We start from the raw sequence: 24,915 nt of genomic DNA, 5'->3' as shown, positions 1-24,915 counted from the left end.
TCAGAAAATGAGCAGGTTTGACCATGAACTGGTGACTGTAATGCAGCCCATTAAGACTGCATATGAATCAGCAAACTCGATGATTTAATAAGTGAAGTTTTCCAACAAAAATGGCCATGTAGTAGCTCACTGCTGAGTGGTCCGCTGGATGTGCTGCTGCCTCTTCTGCAGGATTTTCACTTCTTACTCTCTTTGAGTAAGAAGCAGCAGCCATTCACGTGAGAATATGACTGTTTCATACCAAAACAACGTGGGTATACCCACTAAAACTAGCCGAGTACAACTGTTCACCCTCAGTGCTCTATGGGCTGCAATGTATCACAACCTGGCAAGTAACTCTAGCTACCTCCCTGGGGACAGGTTTGTAACTATGACAACATGAAGGGTTGGCATTACACTGTATCCTGCAGGCAGTGTTGGAGTTCTGAGATATTCAGCCCACTTTATTGCTATTTCCAGACCATGGATGTCACTCCATGTAGAGTGACTAATAATTTTGCCAGCCCTAAGGCCACCACGTGAGACTATTTGGTTGGTATATATGTCTCTGTGAAAGTGGACAGTGCAGCATCCTTTGTTAAAAAGTGATATATGCACCCAGGTATTGTGTCCCCATCAATGCTGACTGGGCAGAGAAATAATTTGCAGTGGGACTGATAAAAGACATCAGACAAGTTTCCATTAACTGGTTTGAGTGTCACCAGAGGCATAGGCTATGTTGGAAGTGGTTGTAATTCGGTAAAGAAAGTAGTTTTCCTTAAAGGAAACAAACCTTGAGGAGGAAGAAAACAAACAACTTCGGTGGACATCCACAAGAAGAAAATGGAGTGAGCTCTTCTTTGTGAATTACTTTAATCTCTCGGAATATCTGGGATTTTATATAATATGTGGGGAGATGCCAACGTGAGTTTATTGTTAGCCGGTTCAGACAGGAAACAGCATCTGAGTCATGTCATTTTAATCCTTGCTAGGTAAGACATGACTGGTGAAGTTGTTTCTACCCAATTGTGTTTTCTTTGAAACAATAAAAAAACACCTCTTTTTGGAAGTGTTTTCCATTCAGTTTTTCTTTTTCACATCTTCGAAATGCAAGCCAAAAGCTTCAACAGGACCTGATTAGTCATATTCCTGCAGCGACAGACCATGCTACACCAATGACAGGAGGAATAATTCTGCTGTTGGGTCCTTGTTCAGCTCAGCAGACAGAAGTTAAACCAAAAGTCAATATATAATCAATCTGAAATGGTTGCTCTTTTCAAATTGCTCTTCGGCAATTCAGTCTTCACGTCCTGTAAAGATAGATTAGGGCTGTGTGGAATACAGCAGAGAATCAAGCAATCAATATAAAACCTTGAAGCGTAACCTCCTTTTTCCTCTAACAATCAAAACCCACCACGGTCTGATATGTGTGCTTAAAAATCCAAGCTCAGTTTAATGAGTTGTTTTTATATATATTTTTTTCATATATATTTATATATTATTCCTACAAATACATGGTTTTCAGCACTTTGAAAAACGGTCACTTTCCTCAGTAAACCAAGAAAGCTAGAAATATCCTACAGTGAAAAAAAGACAAACCATCGTTGACCCAAAAAAGGAAAAAAAACAACCAAAAAACTCACAAAAAAGACGTGAAAATAACAGCTGAATGAAATTAAAAACAACATCCTGTACAAACACTATGGCCCAATAATTTAAGAAAATAGTGTCTCTAAAACGTTCATATTGCTTTGTACCTCCACTGTCCAGGTCCACCCTGTGCAACACCAGGCAGTTCTGACAGCGACCACAGAGGGCACCAAATCCCAGGTGCTCATGTTGCTCCAGAGGTTTAGGGGTCAAGCTGCAGCCAGTGGCATGCAGGTGTTGCAGAAGAGAAACAGCCACGTTTGTTGTTGGTGTTCACTTCTTCTCTGGTTGTTTTTGGCAGTAACAATACAAAGACAAGGGATGGTCACGCTACTACAGTACCGCACTCCTCATGAAACCAAGGATGTTTTTCACTGTTTGTTGTAGTTTTTACCATTATTACTTTCTACAGCATTATTACTAGAACTATCACCATCACAGATACACAGAGTGCATCGTGTGTTTGTGTGTGTGGAGGGTTCGTCCGGCTGTGTGTGTGTGTGTCTGTGTGTGTGTGTTTATGGGATTGAAGTATCAGTGTTCAGTGCTCAGAGGTTGTCTTCTCAAAAGAGAAGCTGGGAAGAGTCAATAGCTTGGGGTTGGTACTGGGGTTGGGTAAGCCTCCATCTTGTCCGGAGCCCTCTCCGACTCCCAGGTCAAATGAGTCCTTGGAATCACTAGAGGGCGCTCTCCTCCTCAGGCAAGTGTCCCTGCTGGGGAGAGGAGGGGGCATCCCCAAGCCCCCCAGCCCACCAAGGCCCGGGTATAGGCCACGCTGGGGCTCAAGTGCGTCGGGGGGGTCCACGGATATGCAGGGCGGGCTCATTTTCTTCTTGCGGCGGGGAGAGGGCAGTGAGGTCTGGGTGGGGATCTGCAGGCTGTCGGCCTGAGACACGAAGCCGGAGGATGTGGACGCGGTGCTGCGCTGTGGGCTGGAATCCGCCGCCGAGCACACCTCTACAGAGTGGCGCCGTGGGTCGTCCAGCCAGGAGTAAGGGCGGGGGCGGGGCAGGAGGTTGCTACGGCCCTGCGTGTCAACGCTGTGGAACCTCTTCAGCTGCCTCAAACATGGACTCCGACTATCCTGGCAGCCTGCGTAGCTACTGTAACCCTCATTACTGCTATTGCTGCCATCCTCCGCTGTGATGTCGTCGCTGCCGGTCAACGCTGTGCGGGTGATGAGGGACACTTCCTGATCCTCTGAGGCCTCCTCCTCCTGCTGCTGCTGCTGCTTCCTGGCTGGTAAGGGCGGAGGAGGCAAGGAGGAGGATGAGGAGGAGTAGGAGGCGAGACAATGCTGGTCATGGTGCTGGGTGTGCACGCTGCCGGGTCGCGAGAGTTTCGGGGAGGCGCCTGGTGTGGCGGGAACCAGGCAGAGAGCAGGATGCTGCTGACGCTGATGATGATGGGAGAAGGGGGAAGATGAGGAGGAGGAGGAGGAGGAGGAGGAGCAGGGGGATGGAGGTAGGCCCAAAGAGGCCACATTCACAAGTCCTTCACTGCTCTCCCCTCCGTCTGAACAAAGGGCCTCCTGAGAATCTGTGGAGACGGCGACCTGGAAAACGGGTCATGGAGGGGAGGGGGAGTAAAATAATTAAAGGGAGTGGTGAGGAGATGGAGGTAAATATGGAATCAGAGGAAGGGGAAGGGGGAAGCAGGGGAGGCCGAGATTTAGGATCAGAGAGGATGAGAGGGGGAGACTTGTTAGTGTGAGGTGATGAGGATAAAAAGCAGCAGTTTGGGTCAAAGCTCACAGTCTGGCCCGTTTGTTCTCACAGTCCTCTCTGTACTTTCTATTGTGGAGAGGATGAATTGCAACATTCGGCCATGAATTATAACCCAGAAATGCAGAGGCTGTGCACTGCATTGCTCAATGTCAGTATTCCAGCTTAACATTTGACAGGACTACGTTGGGTAAACAACGTCTGACATGACTGGGTGCTTTCTGCGTGCTCTTAACTCAGTTGTGGATGTTTGAGGGTAAAACTGCGCTGAACAGAGTTACTCTGTGCAATCCTCAAATATGAGTTTAAGATGTGTATCCACAAGCAAAACTTTGGAATAACATGGTTTGTTTGGGGCCAGTCGTGGTGATGAATGTTTTTCTGCAACATGCCAGATAAAAATTATTATTCAAACTTGCAAAAGTCTTAAGCCTCCCCTTATTTCATTTAAATATTCCCAGGAAAATGCAGTGATTTATTGAAACATGTGCAAGGCAGAGGTCATACAGTTCTGATGAGCTTTAAAGTCAAAATTTGGTCTGAGCTTCTTTATTCTCCAACACAGCTGAACCCTCTTGAACAAGCTTTCAGTCATTTATTTAAGTAGTCTTCAGGAATAATGCTAGAGGCTTCTTGAAGGACATCCCAAAGCTCTTCTTTGGATGTGGGCTGCCTTTTGTTCCGTTCTCTGTCAGATGATCCCACACTGCTTCAATAATGTTGAGGTCTGGGCTCTGGGGAGGATTCATCCCTCCATAAGACCTGTTGCCACTGATTTTCAGTCCACTTCTTGTGTCATTTGGCATAGCTCAGCCTTCTCTCCCTGTTTCCCTTCCTTAAGAATGGCTTCTTGACAGCCACCCTTCCATGGAGACTATTTCTGACGAGGCTTGGGCCAACAGTAGATGGATCAACTGAAGGTCCAGATGCATCTCTCAGATCTTTGTTGGATTTTTTTTCCTCTTTCTTAAGGACATCACTTTCAGATACTGTTCTACTGTTCATCTGCTGCAGATAGTTTTTTTTTATGCCTGCCACCTTATTTTGTTCTCCACTTGTCCAGTTTCATTTAATGTTTTAGGGACTCACTGCACACCATGCTGAGATATGCCACCAAGTTTTCAGCTAATGGCTCTTTGGGAATTACTTTGTTGCTGCAAAAATGCTTTTTTCCGTCTGTCAAACTGTGTTATCTGTGGCATTTTTTGGAGATGAAGCTAAAGAAATGGGAACAAATTTTGTGTATATGCGACAGGCTGCTAGTTAAAAAGGGCCTAAAGATATTATTTGAAATTGGTTCTTTGCTAAGTTGTCTGTTATGGTTGATGGTCTTGAGTTAGGGACCTTGTGCATGCTTGAAAAACTGGACTGAAAATGAGTGAAAATGCAGCCGATGTCAAAGAAAAACTTTGAAAAAAGTTTCAGAAAGCCTGGAGAACTATTGGTCAAGACCACAATTTGCAGGAAAGTCTGGTTCCTCTGCTGCAAAATACAAATAAACGAGTGGAGGCTCAAGACCTTTGCACAATACTGAACTTGAAGACTGTTGTGCCTTAGTTGTGATCCTCATTCTCTCAGTGGATCTTTTTCAGAAATACGATCAGCAGTGAACAGAAACTTTTTCCTGTTTATCTGAAATAAATCAAGACTTGAGGCATGTTTGTTGTAATTCAAATTAACAATTTACATGAGATGAGTTATCCAAGAAACCAAATCAATTCTTTGGTAATATTTCTTAGTAGGAAGACAGGATATCTGTGTGTGTGTGTGTGTGTTTCATTCTAATAGGACATCAGAACCCACTGTAAAGACTGCTGCCAGACACTTTAAGCTTTGAGCCAGACTTCATGACTCTATCCTCTGCCCACTGACACAAACCCTGTAAACAGGTAGCAGAGTAAGGTTTTTTTTTATAATTTCCATCCAAATCCTGATCAGTGTCTTCATTTTTACCTCTACACACAACTGTGCACAGGGTGTAAGGCCAACAGACAGAGGTAAACAGACACAACTACTGTAGAGAAGGAAGAGTTAGAAAGAAAAATGATTGCCGGAGTCTCTCCGTGAACTTTTCCTCATCCCTCAGGCTAGCAAAGATTAGTCAAAGAGGGTCTTAAATCTGTGAAAGTATATGTATGCGTTTTAGGGCCCAGCGCTTTGAGAAGTGCTCGGAGTCATGGGTTTCCCTGCATGAGCCCTGAATGGTGTGACCACAGAGACACCTAGTGGTCAAAGAAAGACATTGCAACCTGGCTCGAGCACCAGCCACAGCAATACAACACCCAACAACAAATCACAGAATTGCACCCTGGAACAACACTAAAAACGATCACCCTGTAAGAGTCTTTTTTTTTTCTTTTTTTTTTTTTCTTTTAAACAAAATGGGCTCAAGTACAATAAGTACTGCACTCTGGTTAACAACTATGCACTCTTCAAGGACTAAGCTAGGAGTTACAAAATCCTCTGGTGTTCTATCATCATGTTACTGTGAGTACAAAAGGGTCAAATGCATACGGACAGTACTTGCTGTGTAGTAGGAATCCCCTGAGTTGTATAGTTTGTGATGCATTAGGCGCACTGCACTGTGGGTGGATTTTTTGCCACATTTTTCCTGCATCTGGCGAGAATACAACCTATCACCCCTCTGAACATGAAGTAATACATTGATACATAGTGTCGCTCCACTCATGTGTAAGACAATATAGAAGAATTAATAAACTCCCTTTAAAGTTATGTTTCTGACTGGCAAAACTGCCTGTTAGACAGTTGTGGACGCTCTGTTGGATGATGGTTGGATGTAAACATAAATATCTGGGTGAATGAGGGGCAAAAGACGGGAAAAGAGGGGGATCTGCATGTGTGTGTGTGTTTATTGGTCTATAAGTGTCTCTGTTGATGAACATGAGTCCATTGTTTCTGAAAGGCCCATCTGTGGCTAAAGTCTGCTTGCTTTGCTGCTCTTTCAGAAACAGGAGTATCTGTGTTTGAGCAGAAGCTCAGGGTCAGGCGGATTTTGGGCCCAACTGAGCTGAGATCAAAAATAAACAGATACGGCGTGGAAGAATGAGCCGGCAGAGAAGTTGCAAATCAACAGGAATACCAGGAAGAGCGGGTAAGGGGGGAAAGAGGGAAGAAAGTGAAATTGTTAAGGACATGCTGAGCCTATACAGTGGAGATTTACAGCCACTCTGAAGGAAGGTTTCTCCTCATCTGCTTTCAGGACAAGCTTTTAAGAACCACAGAAGTAACGATGTGATTATATACAGTGCTGTGCAAAAAGCACCCTTTTTTTCTTTATATACTACCTGGAAAATAGAGAATAGTTGCAGCAATTTATTGAATAATATGCAAACATAAATGGAAATGCAGTATATGAGGCAAAAATTAAGTTTATACTGCTCTAATAAACTTATAAGTCAATATTTTCTCTGAGCACCTTTATCCTTCAACTCAGCCTGAACCCTTTTAGACAAGCTTTCTGTCATTTCTTTTTGTAGTCTTTAGAAACAATTCTAGAGGCTTCTTGAAGGACATCCCAAAGCTCTTCTTTGGATGTTGGCTGCCTTTTGTTCCATTCTCTGTCAGGATGATCCCACACTGCTTCAGTAATGTTGAGGCTCTGGGGAGGATTCATCCCTCCATAAAACCTGCTGCCACTGATTTTCGGTCCACTTCTTGTATCATTTGGCATAGCTCAGTCTTCACACACTGCACACCATGCTGAGATATGCCAAAGATTCAACTAATAGCTCTTTGGGAATCAGCCTTTTGGTGCAGGAATACTATTGTCTTTCTGTCAAACTGTGTTATCTTTGACAGTTTTCAGAGATGCAACTCTAGAAATGGCAACAAATTACCTGTCTTTGTGACAGGCAGGAAGTAACAAGGTGCCTAAAGGTAAAATTTAAAATTGGTTCTTTGACAAACAAACAAAAACATTTCTCTGCAACAGAAGGACTGGACTGATAATGAGTGAAAAAGCAGCAAATGTCCAAAGAAAAACTCCAAAAGTCTGGAGAACTATTACTCAAGACCACTTTAACAGAATACAAGTAAGTGGCTCCTTGGAAGCAAAATATGAAGAAATGAGGGGTGGATCAAGACTGGAACACAATGTGAAAACAATGTTCTGTAGTCACCTGTCTGCGGAGCGTGCGGCTGAATGTGTGTGTGCGTCTGGGAGGGGGCTGTCGTGGTATACTCTCGGAGTCTGAGTGGCTGTGGGGGCTGATGGGTCTGAAGAAGTCTGTAGGAACAGTCAGCTGCTGGGAAAACTCCTCAGGCTGCGAGCGCACCGAGCCACTGGAGCCTGTACGTGGAGTAGAGATCCGACAGTTAAACAAAAACCAAAGCAAAGCAATTATCTGTACATGTGTTTACCTCAGAGGAAACGACCTGCAGCTTCCTGAGCTGATGTCAGTCGAATAAGAAAGCCACCATTAAGCGACTTACTGAGACATTCTTTGACATATAAACAGATATCTTGCATTACCTGATTGAGCCCTGAGGGTGCCCAGTATGTGCTGGGGCCCCTGTGACTGTGCTAGAAGCTGCGCCGGAGCTGGAGAGGCAGGACCGAAAGGCTGCACAGGGAAGAACATGTAGCTGTCATTGGGCAGTGAGTGGGTGCGTCCGACCGTGGGCTTTCTGACACTCAGCAGGTTGTCCTTCAGTGGCTCCTCCGAACTGAGCTGCTCCGGCTGGACAAACAGAACAGAGAGTCAGGGTTCCTCTGGACCGAGTTGTTTCTGTGGCTTCTCTTTAACTCAAACACACTTTCTAAGACATTCACAGCTGCTCTCTAAAACACAATGGGAACAAAGAGGCAGTGATCGTCAGCGTACACAGAGAACAGACAAGATCTTTGCACGTTGGAGCCGACTGGCACAGAGCTGCCACAAATCACTGGAACGCCTCCAATTCTGTTTAAAGTGCAAAACACTCTGCATCTTTTGTCTGCTTTTACCCCCGAGCCATGTAACTTTACACATTCTTGTTCCGTGACCGTGTGTCAGCTTGGGCAGTGTGCTGCAGCCTGAACCCATTACAGAACCAGTTTAACATCCACCACAGAGCTACTGGAACTCCAACACACTTCACAACCCCTGCAACAAACACAGGACAGCTCCTAATGGAGCGAAGACTACTGCAACAGAGGACAGATGACAGTACAAACACAGACAGATAGGGAAAGATGGAGAGAAGAGACGGGGACTCACATCTAAAGCAGAGAGTCAAAAGACATTAAAGAGAGGAAAGAACAGAGAAGGAAATAAGTGATGGCAGAGCAGAGAAAGGCAGAGAGGACAGAGAGAAAACTGCAAACTGTCAGGTGAGGAGGTGCACTACTCTACTGCACTGGACTGGAAAGTAAAAACAACATCAGGCTGGAAAGGTGGAATGAGAAAGAGGAATCTAGTGGCACATGGTTAGATTCGCCAAGGTCTTTCAAGGCCACTTGCGCTCCTCTACCTCTTCACTCCCCTCTCACTTTGTAGTTGTCCATACGGTCTCACTGACAGCATTGTGTTGGCCGCAGTGTTTCTGATCAAATATATATTGATCCCACTGCAGCGCAAGCCAAGATTAGACTCTCTCTTAGGTCCTCTCTGTGGGACCCATGTGATTAATGAACCAAATTGGAGGTTAATTGGATCCTGCACCAGATGACATTCAACTCATTTTCACTTTAATGACGGAGCCCTTCGGTTTTAGTGAGGAGACGTGTAAGCCATAGATCATGAAGGATGCTTTGAATGTTTTACACAACCACCATGCACTTGGTTTGCTGGTTACATGATACAACATGAATCCCGCATATGGCTCATGCACCGTCTTTACTGTTACGAACACAAGTGTGAAGGATGAGAATGCTTTGACAAATTGGTAATGTCATTATTGTTATGTATCTCGTATGTGAAATGGGTGTTTAGTGACTAAATAAATAACTGAGGCAAATGGATGCAAAGTAAAGATCCACAATGAAGCCTTCCCTCTAACCATAATTTAACAAACTTTTTGAGGTTTGAGTTGTTAAAAATGGCAAAAGTTTGGTCTCTCAGTGTCCCTGTTCTTAGCTTAGCTTGCCCACTGGGAATCGTTTCCGGTTCTCCAAACTGAGAGAGTTCTGACTGCTGTCCACTGCAAATAAGAAACTCAATGACTGTAAGTGCTTCATACAACCCCAGTTTAAGAAAGAAAAAAAAAAGAAAAATTCCATTAAAATGTGACAGACACTGATTTACCGATTTTTGACCAAACTATCTTTGCAAAGAGACACCTGTGGATGACTACATTTGGGTTCTATAAGCTGGTTAACAGCCACAGCCTGATGCCTAACCAAGTCCAAATCTGGTAAGAACACCGCGAATAATTGTAACCAGAATAACCAGAATAATGGTATGCATACAGATGGTAAAATTATCGTATTTACTTAAAATATCAATTTTAATGGCTAGTTGATGCATCCAATCATCCCTAGAGCTGTGTGCAACTGGCTCTGTCTAGAAGTTCGGTCAGCTAACAATTATGTATTAGAATTAACCATTTAGCTAAAGTATCACCCAGTTGTTTCTCCCCTGCCAACCAAACCTGTGAAGCCCCAGAGTGAAAATAGTGGGAGAGGACAAGTGGCTTTGAAAGTTCCCTGGGAAGGATACAGTACAAGCTACCAAAGAGCAGAGGAGAGGGAAGAGCGACGGAGAAGAGAGGAACTGTCAGTACATTGCATTCCAGACTGCTTAGAAAGAGGGGGCTAAAATCGTCGGGGGCTGAGTCGTCTGTCAGAGCTAGGGACCACGATTTCTCAGAGGCCAGAGACAGAGCTTCCATCTCCGCTAGAGGGATCTGGGCAGGAAGAGACAACTGCTGGTGAGCAGAGAGAACAAACGCACACTTCGTGTGAAACACAAAAAGAAGGACACACAGATAAAACCCTGCAGCTAACAGGAAAATTAAGTTTAAACAACTGGGAGTCTGTGGTAGAGTAAAACAAGAAGAAGAAAAAGAGTCAGGATAGGTTTGCAGGCACATGCGTAATGATGTTTTCATCTCAGCTTCAGACATCTTCGCTTTAACTGTAAATTGGGGTTACTCGCAGCAGTATTGTGACAGACACACAGAGGACAAATTGTTGTGAGATGAATCTGAGCGAAGAGCTAACAACTGGAAATGATGCAAAAGAAACAATCACACTCTCGGATTCACAGTTCAAAGCACACTGGAATGTATAGTGATTTAATTGTACGTCTAAATTAAGAAGAATGCTATATATTTCTGAATTACTTTACAAAATTCTCTGCAGTTTGGCTTCAATCATAGAGTGTTCGTGTCTTGAACATTTCTTTCTGGCTTCTTTTAGAGAAGCTGCTTTTTATATCTACATCCAGAAGTTTAACTGGGGAAATGCTTTCTGACAGGCAAATGGAGAATCCATGCACGGAGGGACAAGGGTTGAAACTCACTGGAAAACATTTCTGCTAACGTATCAGAAAAAGAAAGTTGGCTTGTAGCATCTAATACTGACATCTCAAACCAATTTAAAGCTTTTAGAGGATGTTTTTTTGCAATGCTAACGTAGTTGTGCAATTTCTGTCTTTAAATGAGAAAAGTAGGCATCCAAATGCATTATTCAGTCCCTCAGTGATCCATACCCATTGATCAAGCCATTTGTCTGCAGCCTTCTGTGCAAAACTGTGTTTTGCTGGCCTCGGAATTGCCTTAGGGGATTATCGCTTTGCTGTGACTGAATGAAAAAGTGGGAAATCACCCAAACGAACGTGTCACACCTACAAATAGACACAAACACTGACAGCAAGGTGAGCAGGGGACACATATCACTGAAGCTGTCGAACCAGATGAAAGACCTGCCAATGATGAATGATTGAGTGAATGAGATCATAGCTGAGGCTGGATATGACAAACAGCACTTTGGTGGACAACAGGTAAAAAAGACAAAAGATATTCAGTGCTGAGGAATGATAATGATGGCTGTAGGGCTGCAAGATAAAGATTGCATTGTATGGTTTTACCACAGGAAAAATAAGTTCTACAGACAGTTTGTCATTGTCCACACAACAATCTTACTGTTATTTTAAATATAGATTAAGATTTAAGAAATTTGGTCCGGATCTTAGTAAACTAGCTCACCTCCATACTTGTGAGGCAGTCTGCCTTATATAAAAAATGTATGTACCCAATTTTCTTGTTTGCTTCCATAGATGGAAAAGATAGTTGTATTAACAACATTTATTGTAGGGCTGGCCAAATATTAAATTTTTAATCACGTTAATTGTATGATTTCCTGTTATTAATCACGATTAATCGCATTGTTATACGCACAATCTAATAATGAATTCAAAAGTAGCATATAACCCACTTTTATTGGAACTGTATACTGAAGGAACTGAAATACTCTGGCGGTGATAAGACAATTCAGCGTTGCAGTGCCTACAAATAACTTTGGCTCTGTCAACTGCGCCATCTGGAAGAACTTTGAAATGAAAATGGCCAATGATAAAGTTCCGTAAACTTCTCCATGTTTGTTTAGCCCGCTTCATCCGCCATTCTTTTCTTTTCTGACTGTTTCCTGTGAGCGCCTCAGGTGTAAGCAACCTACTAGGCTCGCCCACGATGGAAAATTTTCAAAATAAAAGCCGATGAGCAATAGATGTTTACAATAAAAATAATAAATAATAAACACTGCGTTAATGGAAGACAAATAGTTGTCGACAATAATGAATGAATTAGTTAACGCAAAAATAACGTGTTAATGTGCCCAGCCCTAATTTATTGGTTTGCTTACAATCCTTGGATGCTATTGTTGAGGTTGTTGAGGATGTTGAGGTATGAGCATTTCACTGTCGGCATCCATGTCTTTTAAACAGGACATTAAGTGAACTGAAAACTGCAGCAACTATGCTTACCCTCAGAGTTGCACATTGTCATTCACAAAATAGCCTTAACCACAAGAACAACCTTATCATGTATTTAAATTTCAAATTAAACTATTATTAATAAACATACTCTGAAATAACTAGCAAATGAAACTATAAACTCAACTTATAAATGTTCTACTGAGGTAAATCTATAAGAAGCAGCAGCAGGCATTAGCAGGAGAATAGCAGTTATCCTGTAACCGTGATAACGACTCTGGTGATTTAGCTTGGTTTACCTATGGATGAAGTTGAGAGAAAAAATAAAGCTTAAAACTTTAAGCTTAGGTGAGGCTGTCAGAAAGACAAAGAGCGGAACAAAAGTTAGTGAGTTGTTTCCACCATGTTGATTTTTCTTATGTTGATATGTGTTCATGAAAGTGAGTTAGCATATGAGATATTGTTTAGTGCTGGTTTATTTACCTTGCACTTTTACCCCTTTGTTTATTGCTGTTATTTGCATGTCCCCTCTGTAGAATTGCTACCTTAAGATGGTGGAGGGGTTTGAGTATCCCCATGATCCTAAGAGCTGTGTTGTTGGGGGTGTTTGCCCCTGGTAGAGTCACCCATGGCAAACTGGCCTCAAGGGAAGGGTCAGAATAACAGCAATTCAAAGACCTTGATGGAACTAATCAGTCTAAAAGTGTGACCTCGCCTGGAAAAGGGAAACCGGGATACGAGGACAAGGAGAAAGACTTCCTCAAGTCTCAAGGATGTTCTGGCAAACCATCTGGGGACACTGAAAGGGGGAGCAGGGTCTGTCCCAGGTTGTGTTTGTCCTGGGTGGAGAGGGAAATGGTGGAGGGTGTTGGAGGGAAGGCTTCAACCAATTGTTGAACCTTGGATTCAGGAGTTGTAGTGTGGTTTTCACCCAGGTTGTGGAGCAGTGGACAAGGTCTTTACACTTACAGAGTTACTGAGGGGGTCATAAGAGTTTGACAAACCAGTCTACATGAGTTTTATGGACTTGTAGAAGGCTTGCAATTGTGTTCTGAGGCCATGGTTCTTAACCGGAAAATGATGAAACGCTCTCTCCGAGTTTGGGATGAGTCCCTTCCTCAGGCAGAGGAGTTTAAGTATCTTAAAATCTTGTTTATAAGATGAGCAAGATTGGCAAGTTGAAGCGAGAGATTGACAGACTGACTGGAGCTTCATCAGTAGTAATGAGGAGTGCTCCTTCGGTCTGTGATGGTAAAATGGGAGCTGAGCCAGAAGGCAAAGTCAATTTTCATGTCCATCTTTGTTCCAACCCTCACCTATGGTAATGAGATCTGAGCAGTGACTGAAAGAATGAGGTCCCAGATACAAGCGGCTGATATGTATTTCCTTCAGAGGTTGGCTCGGCTCAGCCTTAGAGATTGGGTGAAGAACTTGGCCATCTAGTAGGGGACTTGGAGTAGAGTCGCCGCTCCTCCGCATCAAAAGGTTTTAGTGTCTGGTTAGTATGCCTCGTGGTTGCCTAAAACCTAGAGGTTTTTCAGGCACATGAAACTGGAAATAGGTCCCAGGGCAGACCCAGAACTCGCTGGAGGCATTATATGTCCCTGTGTCCCTTCCGGCCGAGAAACGCATTGAGATCCCCCAGGAGTATCTAGCGATTCAAGAACTGGATAGTGTAGTGGCCACCTTTCATGTGGGTGACCTGCTTTCAAATCCCCTACATGATAAGTAATACCTTCAGTAGGGATCCTAAGGCAAGCCCCCCCTACCTTACCTGTTTTGTAAGGTGTAAAAAAAACTCTGATACTAAAACTTCTCTGCATGCTATTGCAGAACATATACATACACACCAACTTTTAAACCTAGTTCATGCAGTTTGGCTGCATTTTTCTACAAGGGGTACTGAAATGCAAGTTACATTTTAGAATCATAGTACAGTATTTCAAACAAGGTAGTTAACCATGTGGACTGATTTACCCATCAATGACTCTGAGATATCTCCCTCAGCTAAAACAAATTTGAGATGAATGATTTTTATTATTTTGTAGTTATTTGAACTTTGAAACACATGATATGATTGAATAAAATATCAACTTGCACCAAGGAAAGAATAAAAAGATACATTTTTTTATTGATATATTTCGCTTATCATTTTATGCAGCCCTACATGTTGAATAAAAAAATACCACAGGGTGATTTAAATGAGGGAAGTGAATCATTAGCTGTGTTCTAGTGATTATTGACCTTTTTGTCGGTGCTGGGCTTGTTTGGCTTGGGGGGTAGGGCGTAGTAGTGGCAGATGGAGCCAGACAGGTTGTCCATCAAGCTCAACTCCCCCTCCATTGAACCCTGGATGACCAGGGAGACCGAGTCAAACAGCGCTCTCCGCTGGACATACTTGGATAATGCAAAGAGAAAAGAGAGAGAAGCGGAGAAGAAAGCAGAAGAAAAAAAATAGGAGAAGCGAAATTGTTGAAAATAAAACAATGAAAGGATAAAAGAAAGTACAGAAATGCACACACAGATACATGAATAAATATGGAAGGAAGAAGGGGCCACAAAGAAAGAAAGGAGGAGAAAAGACAGTCAATCAGGTAGATACAGACATACAAACACAAATGACAAAAACACATCCAGATAGGACAACTAGATTAGCCACCAAACTTAGCTGTTGTTAATATTTAGACAGGTAACTTTTTTCATACATCACTTGTTAAGGCTGTACGCTGCAATTTAATTCACTTCATACAGCCCCGTCCTAATCCAAATCCACTAAAACTCACATATGCTACCATTCACACCCACAGGGGGGCACTACAGTACTGCAATACAGCTGATCTTTCACAGGGATGAAGAGGAGATTGTGGCCTAACCACTCATGTTTTGGTAAAACAGCAGAAGAAGATGGATGACTTTTTAGAAGGGAAACGTAAGGATAGCAAGACCTCTGTTTCCTATCCCCAAAAGTTCCCTGCTGTCTAGAAATAGCTGCTGAAGTGAAAAACAAGACCCTGTGGTTCAGCTTTCCCATGGCACTGTGACCTGTCAATGACTGGCATGTGGCCTGTAGGGACCAGACGCACACACACACACTTACAAACACTCAGTGACCAACGTGGACAAACTGTAAACCGTCCCGGTTTGAGACAGAATAAGCCAGAAATGAAAATGTATACAGTTCCATTTTAAAGTAGACAGGCAAACCAGAAACTTTCAGACAGGTCCACGATGTGAATAGAAAATATTGGTAATCAGTAAACTGTGTTGTATGTTGTACGTTTGCAGTTGAGAAATGCATTTTACAAAAAGTATAGTCCAAAAGTATTTTGACTTAGAGGTACAGTCCTCTTTAAATCCAAAGTACATCCACTTTCCGTTCCAAAGTTTAATGTACACCATATGAATTAGCATATGGTATCACTGTTAATAAAACTAAGCCAAAATGCAGGAGCAGTGTGTGAAAAATTAATTACACCCTGACAGCTTACAATGGAATTAAAAGGGTACGTAGCAGCTAGGTGCTGCTGACTAAATTCACTTGATCAATCGATCATCATCAAGTGTGAGCACCTCTATAAAAGTTTGCTGGTCTGGAGCATTCGGGTGTGTGTTAACACAATGCCAAGGTGGAAAGACATCAGCAATGATCTTAAAGAAGCAATTGTTGCTGCCTATCAATCTGGGAAGAGTTATATTGTAATTTCCACACTATTAGGAGTCATTCCACAGTGAGAAAGATTATCCACAAGTGGAAAACATGCAAGGCGGTTGCCAATCATGGACGTCCTAGCAAGTTCAACCCAAGGTCAGACTGTGCGATGCTCAGAGAAACTGTAGAAAACCCAGGAGCTACATCTCAGACTCTACAGGCCTCAGTTAGCATGTTAAATGTTAAAGTTCATGACAGTAAAGTAAGAAAAAGACTGAACAAGTATGACTTGTCAGGAAGGGATGTAGGAGAAAGCCTTTTTCACTAAAAAAAACATTGCAGCACAATTTAAGTTTGCAAAGTTGCATCTGAACAAACCACAAGACTTCTGGGACAATATTTTATGGACAGGCGAGACCAAAGTGGTCATGTTTTGTCAAAATGCACAACCCAGCGCAGCATATTAGCAAAAACACCTCATAGCAACTATCAAGCACAGTGGTGGAGGGCTGATGATGTGGGCTTGTTCTACAGCCACAGGACCTGGACACCTTGCGGTCATTGAGTCCACCATGACATCCTTGAGACTATCTGTCTGACAGTTAAAGCTAAGCTGAAACTGGGTCATCAACAGGACAATGATCCCAAACACAGCAGCAAATCTACAGCAGAAGAGGGCCAAAAGTCCTCCACAATGACGTGAGAGACTGATAATGTTATACAGAAAACTATTACTTCAAGTAATTTTATTTAAAATTATATTGAATCATGGGATGTACCTTGTTTTTACACACCGCTTCTGCAATTTGTTTTTTGTTAAATGAATAATGACGCAGAGCAATATGTCATGTGTTGTTCATCTTTTGGTTTTGTTTACCTTATTTAAAGAGGATTTTATCTGTCCAGATACATAAAAAAAAAAAACAACGAGTTAAAAGAGGGAGCACTTCCTTTGACATAACCATGATACTGGATACATGTCACATAAATGCATCTACAAGTATTTCTGATGGTACCAGGCTGTCTGGTGCATACAGCCTAAAATAAACATGTCCAGCTTAATTTATCTACACATTGTCTATAATTGTTGATGGTGAGACAGGGAGGAGCAGAAAATCTATCATTTCCCATGCTGTCTGGCATGTTCAGCGTTCCCTGGCGTGAGCTGGAGTATTAACTAATGGTTTGGACCAGAGTCAGAACTAATGACCAGAGATGTAGCGGTCATCTGACCAGCATTACAGCCTGGCCACCAGCAGGAAGTGACCTCAGAGAATCTGTCATGTCACTCAGGATGCTGCTTTGACTGCTGAGAATAATAATCTTCCCTGGACTTTGTTACTGTTACTTTTGTGTGTAATAATGTGAAAGTAAACATAATACATAAACCAAGACAACAGAGCGACCTAATCATCTCAAAGTAGAAATAAGATTGTGTACATTTGATACCAAAGGAAGCATCCAGCATAGAGTCTGTCAACAAGCACAAACATAAAGAGTTCTGTTTTTAGGTGCAATGCTGTGGTCTCCTGTAGATGTTTGTCCCATATGTAATGAAATTCTCTCCAAGCATTCCCAATATTTTGTGTCAAATATCGTGTTAAAACACATGAGAATGGGATGAATACAGCACATAACAATACAAACAGACAAATAACCTGAAATCACAGTACACCCATGGTATGCCAGCTCCAAAACGTAAACCCACGCACACCTTGTACAATGAACACAAAAATTACCCAAAAGAGCATTTACCTCCAACTGGGGCTCCGGGTATGAGGGGGGTTCTGCTCTGACATTTACAGAGTCTCTGGTTATATCTGCAGTGGGTGAGTCCATAGGACCTTCCCTTCCCTGCTCCATGTCCCCACCTCCAGTGGACCTCCAGGGGGAACCCCCAGAACTCGACCTGTCCATTCCCAGTGCCAGAGGGTGGAGCTGGGGTGACCTTGCTGCCATGTCCCCCCCGTCCATCTGGAGCTCCAGTTCCAGCTCTGCCTCCAGCTCTGCCTCCTCCTTGGCTTCCTTGTTGCTCTCCTCCAGGTGTTTCATCAGGACTGCGATTACCACATTGACCAGGACAAACTGAGCGGTCAAAACAAAGGAGACAAAGTAGAGGGGAGAAACCACAGTGTTGTAGCAGGTGCCGGTGTCTTGGGCGCAGTCCCTCAGCGTGTCCTGAAAAACCATGGAAACATAACATAAACATGTCAGCAAGCAGTAGAACTGAGCTGCGTGTTTTTCCTTCGGAAGGTTCTTAATTCAGTGGAATGAATAGGCAGAGGCAGCCATCAGTACTGTTGAATTTTCTAAATTTCAAAGAAAGGAGCTTCAGTGATTACTTTATCTCCTGTAGCATTAACCATTTATAAACAAGGCACAAAAAATGGGGAGGTGGGAGGTGAAGTTAGATCTCTGACTGAAAAGTCAACCCCCTTACACTTAGATTCTGCTGCTCCACAACCCCAATTCCAAAAGAGTTCGGACGCAGTGTAAAATGTGAATAAAAACAAATTACAATGACTCACAAAAGAACACAGAAAACATATCAAATGTTAAAAGTCAGACATAAAAAAAATTCATTACATAAAAAATATCAGCTTGAATTTGATGGAAGCAACATGTTTAAAAAAAGTCTGGTGGACTAAAGGCTGGAAATGTAAGGGGTCCTAAAAGAGAAACAGCTCGGAGAAACTAAAATAATTAATTGGCATATTAATTGGGAAATATGACTGGGTATAAAAAGATCACATCAGGGAAGCAGAATCACTCATTACAAAGACTTTGAATCATCATCTACGGTACATAATATCACCAAAGGATTCAGAGAATCTGCAGACAATTTTGTTCAATATAAAAATCAATCAATAAAATCAATATTGGATACCCGTGATCTTCAGGCCATGTGATTCTGTGGAAATCACTGCTCGGACTCAGGAAAGCTTCCAGATTTCATTGTCTGTGAACACAGTTCACCATGCCATCCACAAATGAAGGTTAAAGCTCTATCAGTCAAAGAAAAAAACATGCGTGCTTATGTTCCAGAAACACTTCTCTGGTCAAAACCCAACAATACTGAAAGGTACACAGGTCTTACAGCTACATATGTGCCCATCAGTTCCCTTTTTCAGGGAAGGTCTTGGATAATTCAGCAAGACAGTGCCAAATTGTTCCTTAATCTATTACAATAACCTTCCTCTTCTAAAGATCCAGAAACTGGTCATCTCAGTTCCCAGATGTTTACATACTGTTGTTAAAAGAAGAGGGGATGCTACACAGTGACAAACATTCCTCTTTCTTAACTTTTTTCAGATGCGTTGCCACCATCAAATTCAACATGAGCAAAAATCTTTCCCAAAATAGGCCTCAGCTTCAACATTTGATATGCATTCAATGTTCTTTTTTAAATGAAATATCAGTTTGTGAGGTATGCAGATAACCGCATTCTGTTTTTTTTTTTTTTACATTTGCAGTGTCATAACATTTTTTTGGGGGGGGATGAACATAGCAGGCTGCAGACGCTGTACACCTGCAGCCCAAGAGTAAATGTTTTGACAAAAAGCTTAGATAGACAACAAAAAGAAAAACAGCCAATCTCCATTACCACAGCTGTGTTGCACACCTGCTGAATGTGTGTTTATCTGCCTAATCTACTGGAACTGAGTGCGTAAGAACAAATATTTGATATGGTTACGTATGTGTTTCACCTTCATAATCCCATTCCAGTTGTCACCGGTGGAAACTCTGAAGAGCAGCAGAAATGCCATCCCAAAGTTTCTGAAAGTAGCGTAGCGGCCCAGACCCTCACATGCATGGAGCTCATCGCAAACTGGGGAGACAAGGAGGAAGAGGGAGGCGATGACGAGAGAGCAACACAGAGCAATTAAAAAAATGAAAGACATGCAGATGAAATGATAGCAACATTTGAGGCTTTTCCCAAGGCTTTGCAATGAGAGGATAATTACTGCGATGCTACTTTATTACTTTTCAAGCTGTGAGACACAATTAGAGAGATCAATCTGGTATTTCAACAAAGGACTCTAGAATAGTGTCCTTACTCAAGTCACCAAACAGCTCCACTCCCAACGCGGCAAAGATGAAAAAGAGGAGCATGAAGAGTAGACCCAGATTGCCCACCTGCAGAGAGACAACAGGCAAAGAGAGGGATTAGTCATTTAATTTGGACTGCAGAACCAGGACAAGGTTCTTAAAAGAGGTCCTGAACATGTGTGATTATTACAGTATCCCCAGGATGTCATTTCTGCCTTTCTGTTTCTCAGATTTGATAAATGAGCTCATGAAGTCGTTCCAACGGAACAGTTGTTACTGTTAGTAAACACAACATTCAAACTCGGCCTTTCGAAAGGGCTCGATGAAAGAGAGCCCTGAATGCACCACCCTCCTACATTAGAAACACAAACTTAGAGTGGAAATGTGAGCTCAGTTAGCTCCTGGTGCTCTTAGCTATCACACTTGACACTGCACTCCCTTTTAAACACTAATACCATTGTTGATAAGTTATTGAGTGGGCTTTGAATCCAGTCTTCAGTTGCACTGTAGCTGGAAGTTTTTGGACAGATCTCAATTGAGGAAGAAAAAAAAACAGCAGTAGCATCATAGCTTTTGAAGCTAGACTGTAGTCACAAATGACTTCACCAGTGCATAATGGCATCGGGGCAAGGGTTAGATTTTCAAGTTCTTTGGGCTTCGCTTTTATCCTGTGGAAAGACATGGTGACACAGTGTCCATTTGAATGTAAAGTCTATTACACACAGGAAGAGGAGCTGCTGATTATAGATAAAAGTGGCAGAGATAATTGGGAATAACAGCTTTGATACAGCAGGCTCAGGTAATGAAAAGCTCCAGGAGTTCTTGTCACTGTAAATTAGTGTGTAGCAGCCTGCTCACACCCACGTCCCCTCCTGTTACCAGGTTTCTATATTCTAAACATTTCTGACAAACTTCAGGAGAATTCCGCCTGAAACAACACTCAAACTCTGTCTTCTTCTGAATGAGAGCGACAGAGGTGTTACCAAAGACTGCTGAGAGCAGAATACTGTGTACATGTTTTTTTTTTTTTTAATGTAATTCAAACACTGCAGAAGTTGCTCTAATTTGCTCATACCTTCACCCCACAAATCCACCCACAACTGCTCAAAGCTAAAAGTGAAGCAGCATTTCCCTTCCAATCTCCGCAGGGGACTGATAATGCAAACGAGGGTGCAACGGATTTGGGAAAAGGCTCATGGGAAACGATGATACCCTGAAATACAAAAGTATGTACCAAACTAAAAAGATTCTGAGGTGGAATTATAGGGAAAACTTTTGTGAGAGGCACTGGGGTGTGAAATCCACAGAAAGAAACATAGATAAGGGAAAACAGAGAGTTGGGTGGATTTAGTGGAGGATATCTAGCAGAGCTGATTGTGTACCTGAGGCAGGGCTTGCATAACGGTGTCCAGCAAAGCTCGCATCCCCACCGCCATCTTCAGGAGCTTCAGTACTATTGAGACATAAGAATGAGACATTCAAACCAACATAAAGATTTCTTTCTTCTAGTCATTCATAACTGAGCAGCGACTTGGGTCAAGACATATTTTTTCCTCATTTACAGTCGAATCCTGCTCTACTCACGCGGCTACAGATTTCCTCATGTTGAACAATAAGCTCTCAGATGAAATGATCTTCTGACTGTGGGAGGTAAACCGAGGCTGGTACACAATAAATTATCGTACAAGTGCGTACAAAAAGCCGAGGCAACACACTCTTACCATTCCCCGAATGAACAATATGTCACCGCAAAAATAACTACTGCATAACAAGGCAGATCATACATCAAGAGATGTGAGCATCATTTAGTGATCCTTACCAACAACATCTCTCATTTAAATAAATGATTCTTTCCTTCTCTAAGTTTTAGAAAATCTGAATCCTTTTAACCATTATAAGTTACCAGTGATGGTTCACTGACAAACCGTGAAGGTGGCCCAGTGCCAGAGCAGCTTGGAGACAGTGTAAATTCAAAGTTGTGAGAGGTTAGCCCTGTAGAAAATATTTACAGATGCACTGAAATGGGCAGCTTAACTTCACAGGAAGCAGCCACTTTGAGGGAAACAGTGTCACCTCATTGGACATTGGTGGCCATGGCTCAGTGGATAGAGTCCAGTAACTAGAAGGTTGGCGGTTTGATGCCCACTCTCGCCACTCAAAGATTGGTGAACTGACAGCTGGAGGGGTAGCAGTCCACCTCCTTGCCATGGCTGAGGGTCCTTGAGCAAAGCACCGTACCCTTTATGCTCCCCGGGCGCTGTGATTGGCTGCCCACTGCTCCAGTGTATGGTATTACGATTCAATTAAATATAGTTGTTTCCCTTGTTCAAAATATAGGTTTTGAAGGAAATAAGGTGCAGGGCCAACAGGAGGAATTTGGATTGGGCCTTCCTCCTCCCTACTCTTAACTATACTACCCGTACCTTAACCATAACATTTTACCCATATGGCTTTCAATTTGCTCTTCCTCATTCCTGCCAAATCCATGCCTTCTCTTTAATTTGACCTTCCTAACTCTGAACCTCTTCCCCTTTCCACTGTTTGTTCTCTCTCCAAACACAGCATCTGCTCCTTCTGTCTTTATCACCCACCCACATACCTTTTTTCTCCTCATTTATCTCTTCGTCATTTCCCTCATCTCAACCTGACATCAGTTGTTCCTCTTTATGACTCTTTTCAGTCTCCCTGTAATCGATTTACAGATCTGAAGTTATTCATCATCCCCACCCCCTGCTTTCATTTCTCCTCTCCTACATCCTCTCTCTCCCTCCATAACCAGTTCTAGCTTTTTGCAGCTTAATTCCTTCTCAGGGCTTTGTTTGTCAGCTGACTGTTTCTCTGCGCCATCTGGTCGGCTCACACTCTGCTCGAGCCCTGCTGGGGTCCGCCATGCAGAAACGACAGAGAGGGCAGTCCCAGAGATGGGGTTGCTTTTCATGAGCTTCTTAAAAGCAAAGCTCCATGAATAAGGCTGCAGCGCATACATGTCGGGGAGGGATGTGATGAATGGCTCAGTGGCGGGAGGTGTGAGGATGTCTTACCTCTTGCAATCCTCAGCACTCTCATGATGCGGATAATGGTGGGGTTGATAGGCAGTGAGGCGTTGACCTCAATCTCCTCTAGAGTGATGCCCATGATGGACAGCAGCACAATGGCCAGATCCAGCTGGTTCCACCTACACACATATACACGCACACTCATCAGTCCCTAACACCAGCTTAGATCACTTCTTGTCACTGAAACCTTTGATAAATATGATTTGCAGCATGAACAGGTCAGGGAAAAAAATCATCAATTTCTGAGTCATTTCCATCAACACAGATCTGTGAACTGAAAGTTAGATAATTTGAGTCAGAATTGAGTCAGATATCTGACCAAATCAACAGGTTTTGGTTTCAAACTTTCAAACATTGTTAACTTCATCACATAAACTCATGCGTTTCGAGATGTGGTGCATGGCAGTGTGTGGGAGTGTGCAAATCAATTTTAAGTGGCAGATTATAAAAGGAGTATTGGTATTACTTCATTGTAGCATGTACTGTACTTTGAGATGTGCAGTCAGCAGGCAACTTTCATTAGCGGATGATGTAACCAGAAATGAGATCGATAAGTTGAGACCACACTGAATTTTCCACTTGCGGTGCAATAAATTTGGACCGAACAGAATGTTTGAAAGAAAACAAATGTGGAAACAGTGAAGATGGTGGTGGGTGGTCAAAGGAACTTGGGTTGTCCATTTCCATCATTTCTCCTCTAGGTTTCTATCCCTGACCAGATTTAACCCCTTAATGGAACCCTCCAGCTGCATGAACAATCATGAGAAAATCTTAGTAAAATTTGGTCTATTCTGGGGGGGTCTTGGCTTAATGTTGTGCTTATCTGCTCGTGCCTACCTGTGTGCAGGACTATATGAGATTGTGGTGAGTTGATATCAAACTAGACTGCTGCCAAACTCAAACAGGATAATGGTCCACTGTGGCAAAGGCTGTGGGCATTGTGAAATCCTGGGTGGTTAGCTCAGGTCCAATGATGTCTCCAGAGGTGTGTGTGTGTATGTGGGGATGGGGTGTGTGTTAGGGTACATATTTAGGCTAATGTGATGTGTGCTAGAATACATTTGTGCTGTTGGGATTGTGTCGGTGCATTGCTGTGTGGTTTTCAGAGGTAAGCCAGGGATTTCAAAGCTATGAAATCATCTAAGGCAGTTGTGTTTTATGGGTGTTTAATGAGGCCCTTTGTATTCATACAGGCCTTACCGAGAAACATTCACTGGAACAGCTTAGAAAAAAAAAAAAAGCTTGCTGAAACGCTGCCTCACATTTTCCACGAGTCAGGGGTTAAAGAACAGCACCTTCAGCAACTAATTTGCTAAATGACCACATCCAATCACATGTCAAAACCATAAACTGGGAGGTGAGTGTTTGTGCGGGATCTGTGCTTGATTTCTGTCAGAGACATCAGCGGCGATTGCAATACTGACTTGTCCTTAAAGAAACGACGGAAGCCGAAGGCCACCAGCTTGAAGACAGATTCCAGGACAAAAATGACAGTGAAGATGTAGTTACAGATCTTCAGTGCATCTTCCAACTCCTGAGAAAGAAATAACAGAGTTTTAAAGATTCATGTGAATATGCAGAGGTATCCATCTTAACAAGTCAGTAAACCCAGCACTGCTCTGCCAAAGCAAAACATGACTATCATGAAAACAAGCTGCCTCTGCACTGAAAACCAATGAAATGATCTCATCCCAGTGCTATCATATTTTTATAGGAGAGCCAATTCAGCTTGATTCAGTTACACTTAATTGCTACGTATGGTGGATATACAGTCATGTGAAAAAGAAAGTACACCGTGTTTGGATTCTAAGCTTTCTTAACAGGACATAATAAAAAAAAATCACCTGGTCCTAATTGAGACTTCAAATGAGAAAAACTCATCCTGAGATGAACAACAAGGCATTACATTTTACACTTTATTCTTATTCAATAAA

The 24,915-nt window shown here is 42.6% G+C and overlaps 1 protein-coding gene across 10 annotated transcripts in view; it reads right to left on the bottom strand.

The window, feature by feature from the left end:
- Positions 1-1,154: 1,154 nt before the first annotated feature.
- cacna1g (calcium channel, voltage-dependent, T type, alpha 1G subunit) overlaps positions 1,155-24,915 on the bottom strand; it is a 166,578-nt gene continuing 142,817 nt past the window's right edge. For 6 of the 10 annotated variants that reach the window (XM_072374169.1, XM_072374170.1, XM_072374167.1 and 3 more), the window contains 10 exons: positions 24,406-24,515; positions 22,967-23,100; positions 21,308-21,378; positions 19,934-20,012; positions 19,583-19,704; positions 17,631-18,053; positions 14,471-14,623; positions 7,846-8,053; positions 7,493-7,662; positions 1,155-3,184 (listed from right to left, as the gene is read on the bottom strand). In XM_072374169.1, coding sequence (XP_072230270.1) covers positions 2,171-3,184; positions 7,493-7,662; positions 7,846-8,053; positions 14,471-14,623; positions 17,631-18,053; positions 19,583-19,704; positions 19,934-20,012; positions 21,308-21,378; positions 22,967-23,100; positions 24,406-24,515 — 2,484 coding nt within the window. In that variant the 3' untranslated portion in view covers positions 1,155-2,170. Of the gene's footprint in view, positions 6,382-7,492; positions 7,663-7,845; positions 8,054-14,470; positions 14,624-17,630; positions 18,054-19,582; positions 19,705-19,933; positions 20,013-21,307; positions 21,379-22,966; positions 23,101-24,405; positions 24,516-24,915 lie in introns of all 10 variants that reach the window. The other 4 variants (XM_072374174.1, XM_072374175.1, XM_072374171.1 and 1 more) reach the window with 3 other exon arrangements.

Source organism: Leuresthes tenuis, unplaced genomic scaffold (assembly GCF_036924035.1).
Source record: "Leuresthes tenuis unplaced genomic scaffold, fLeuTen1.0.hap1 SCAF_20, whole genome shotgun sequence".
NCBI classification, from domain to species: Eukaryota; Metazoa; Chordata; class Actinopteri; order Atheriniformes; family Atherinopsidae; genus Leuresthes; species Leuresthes tenuis.
This window is presented reverse-complemented; position numbering and strand designations above follow the sequence as displayed.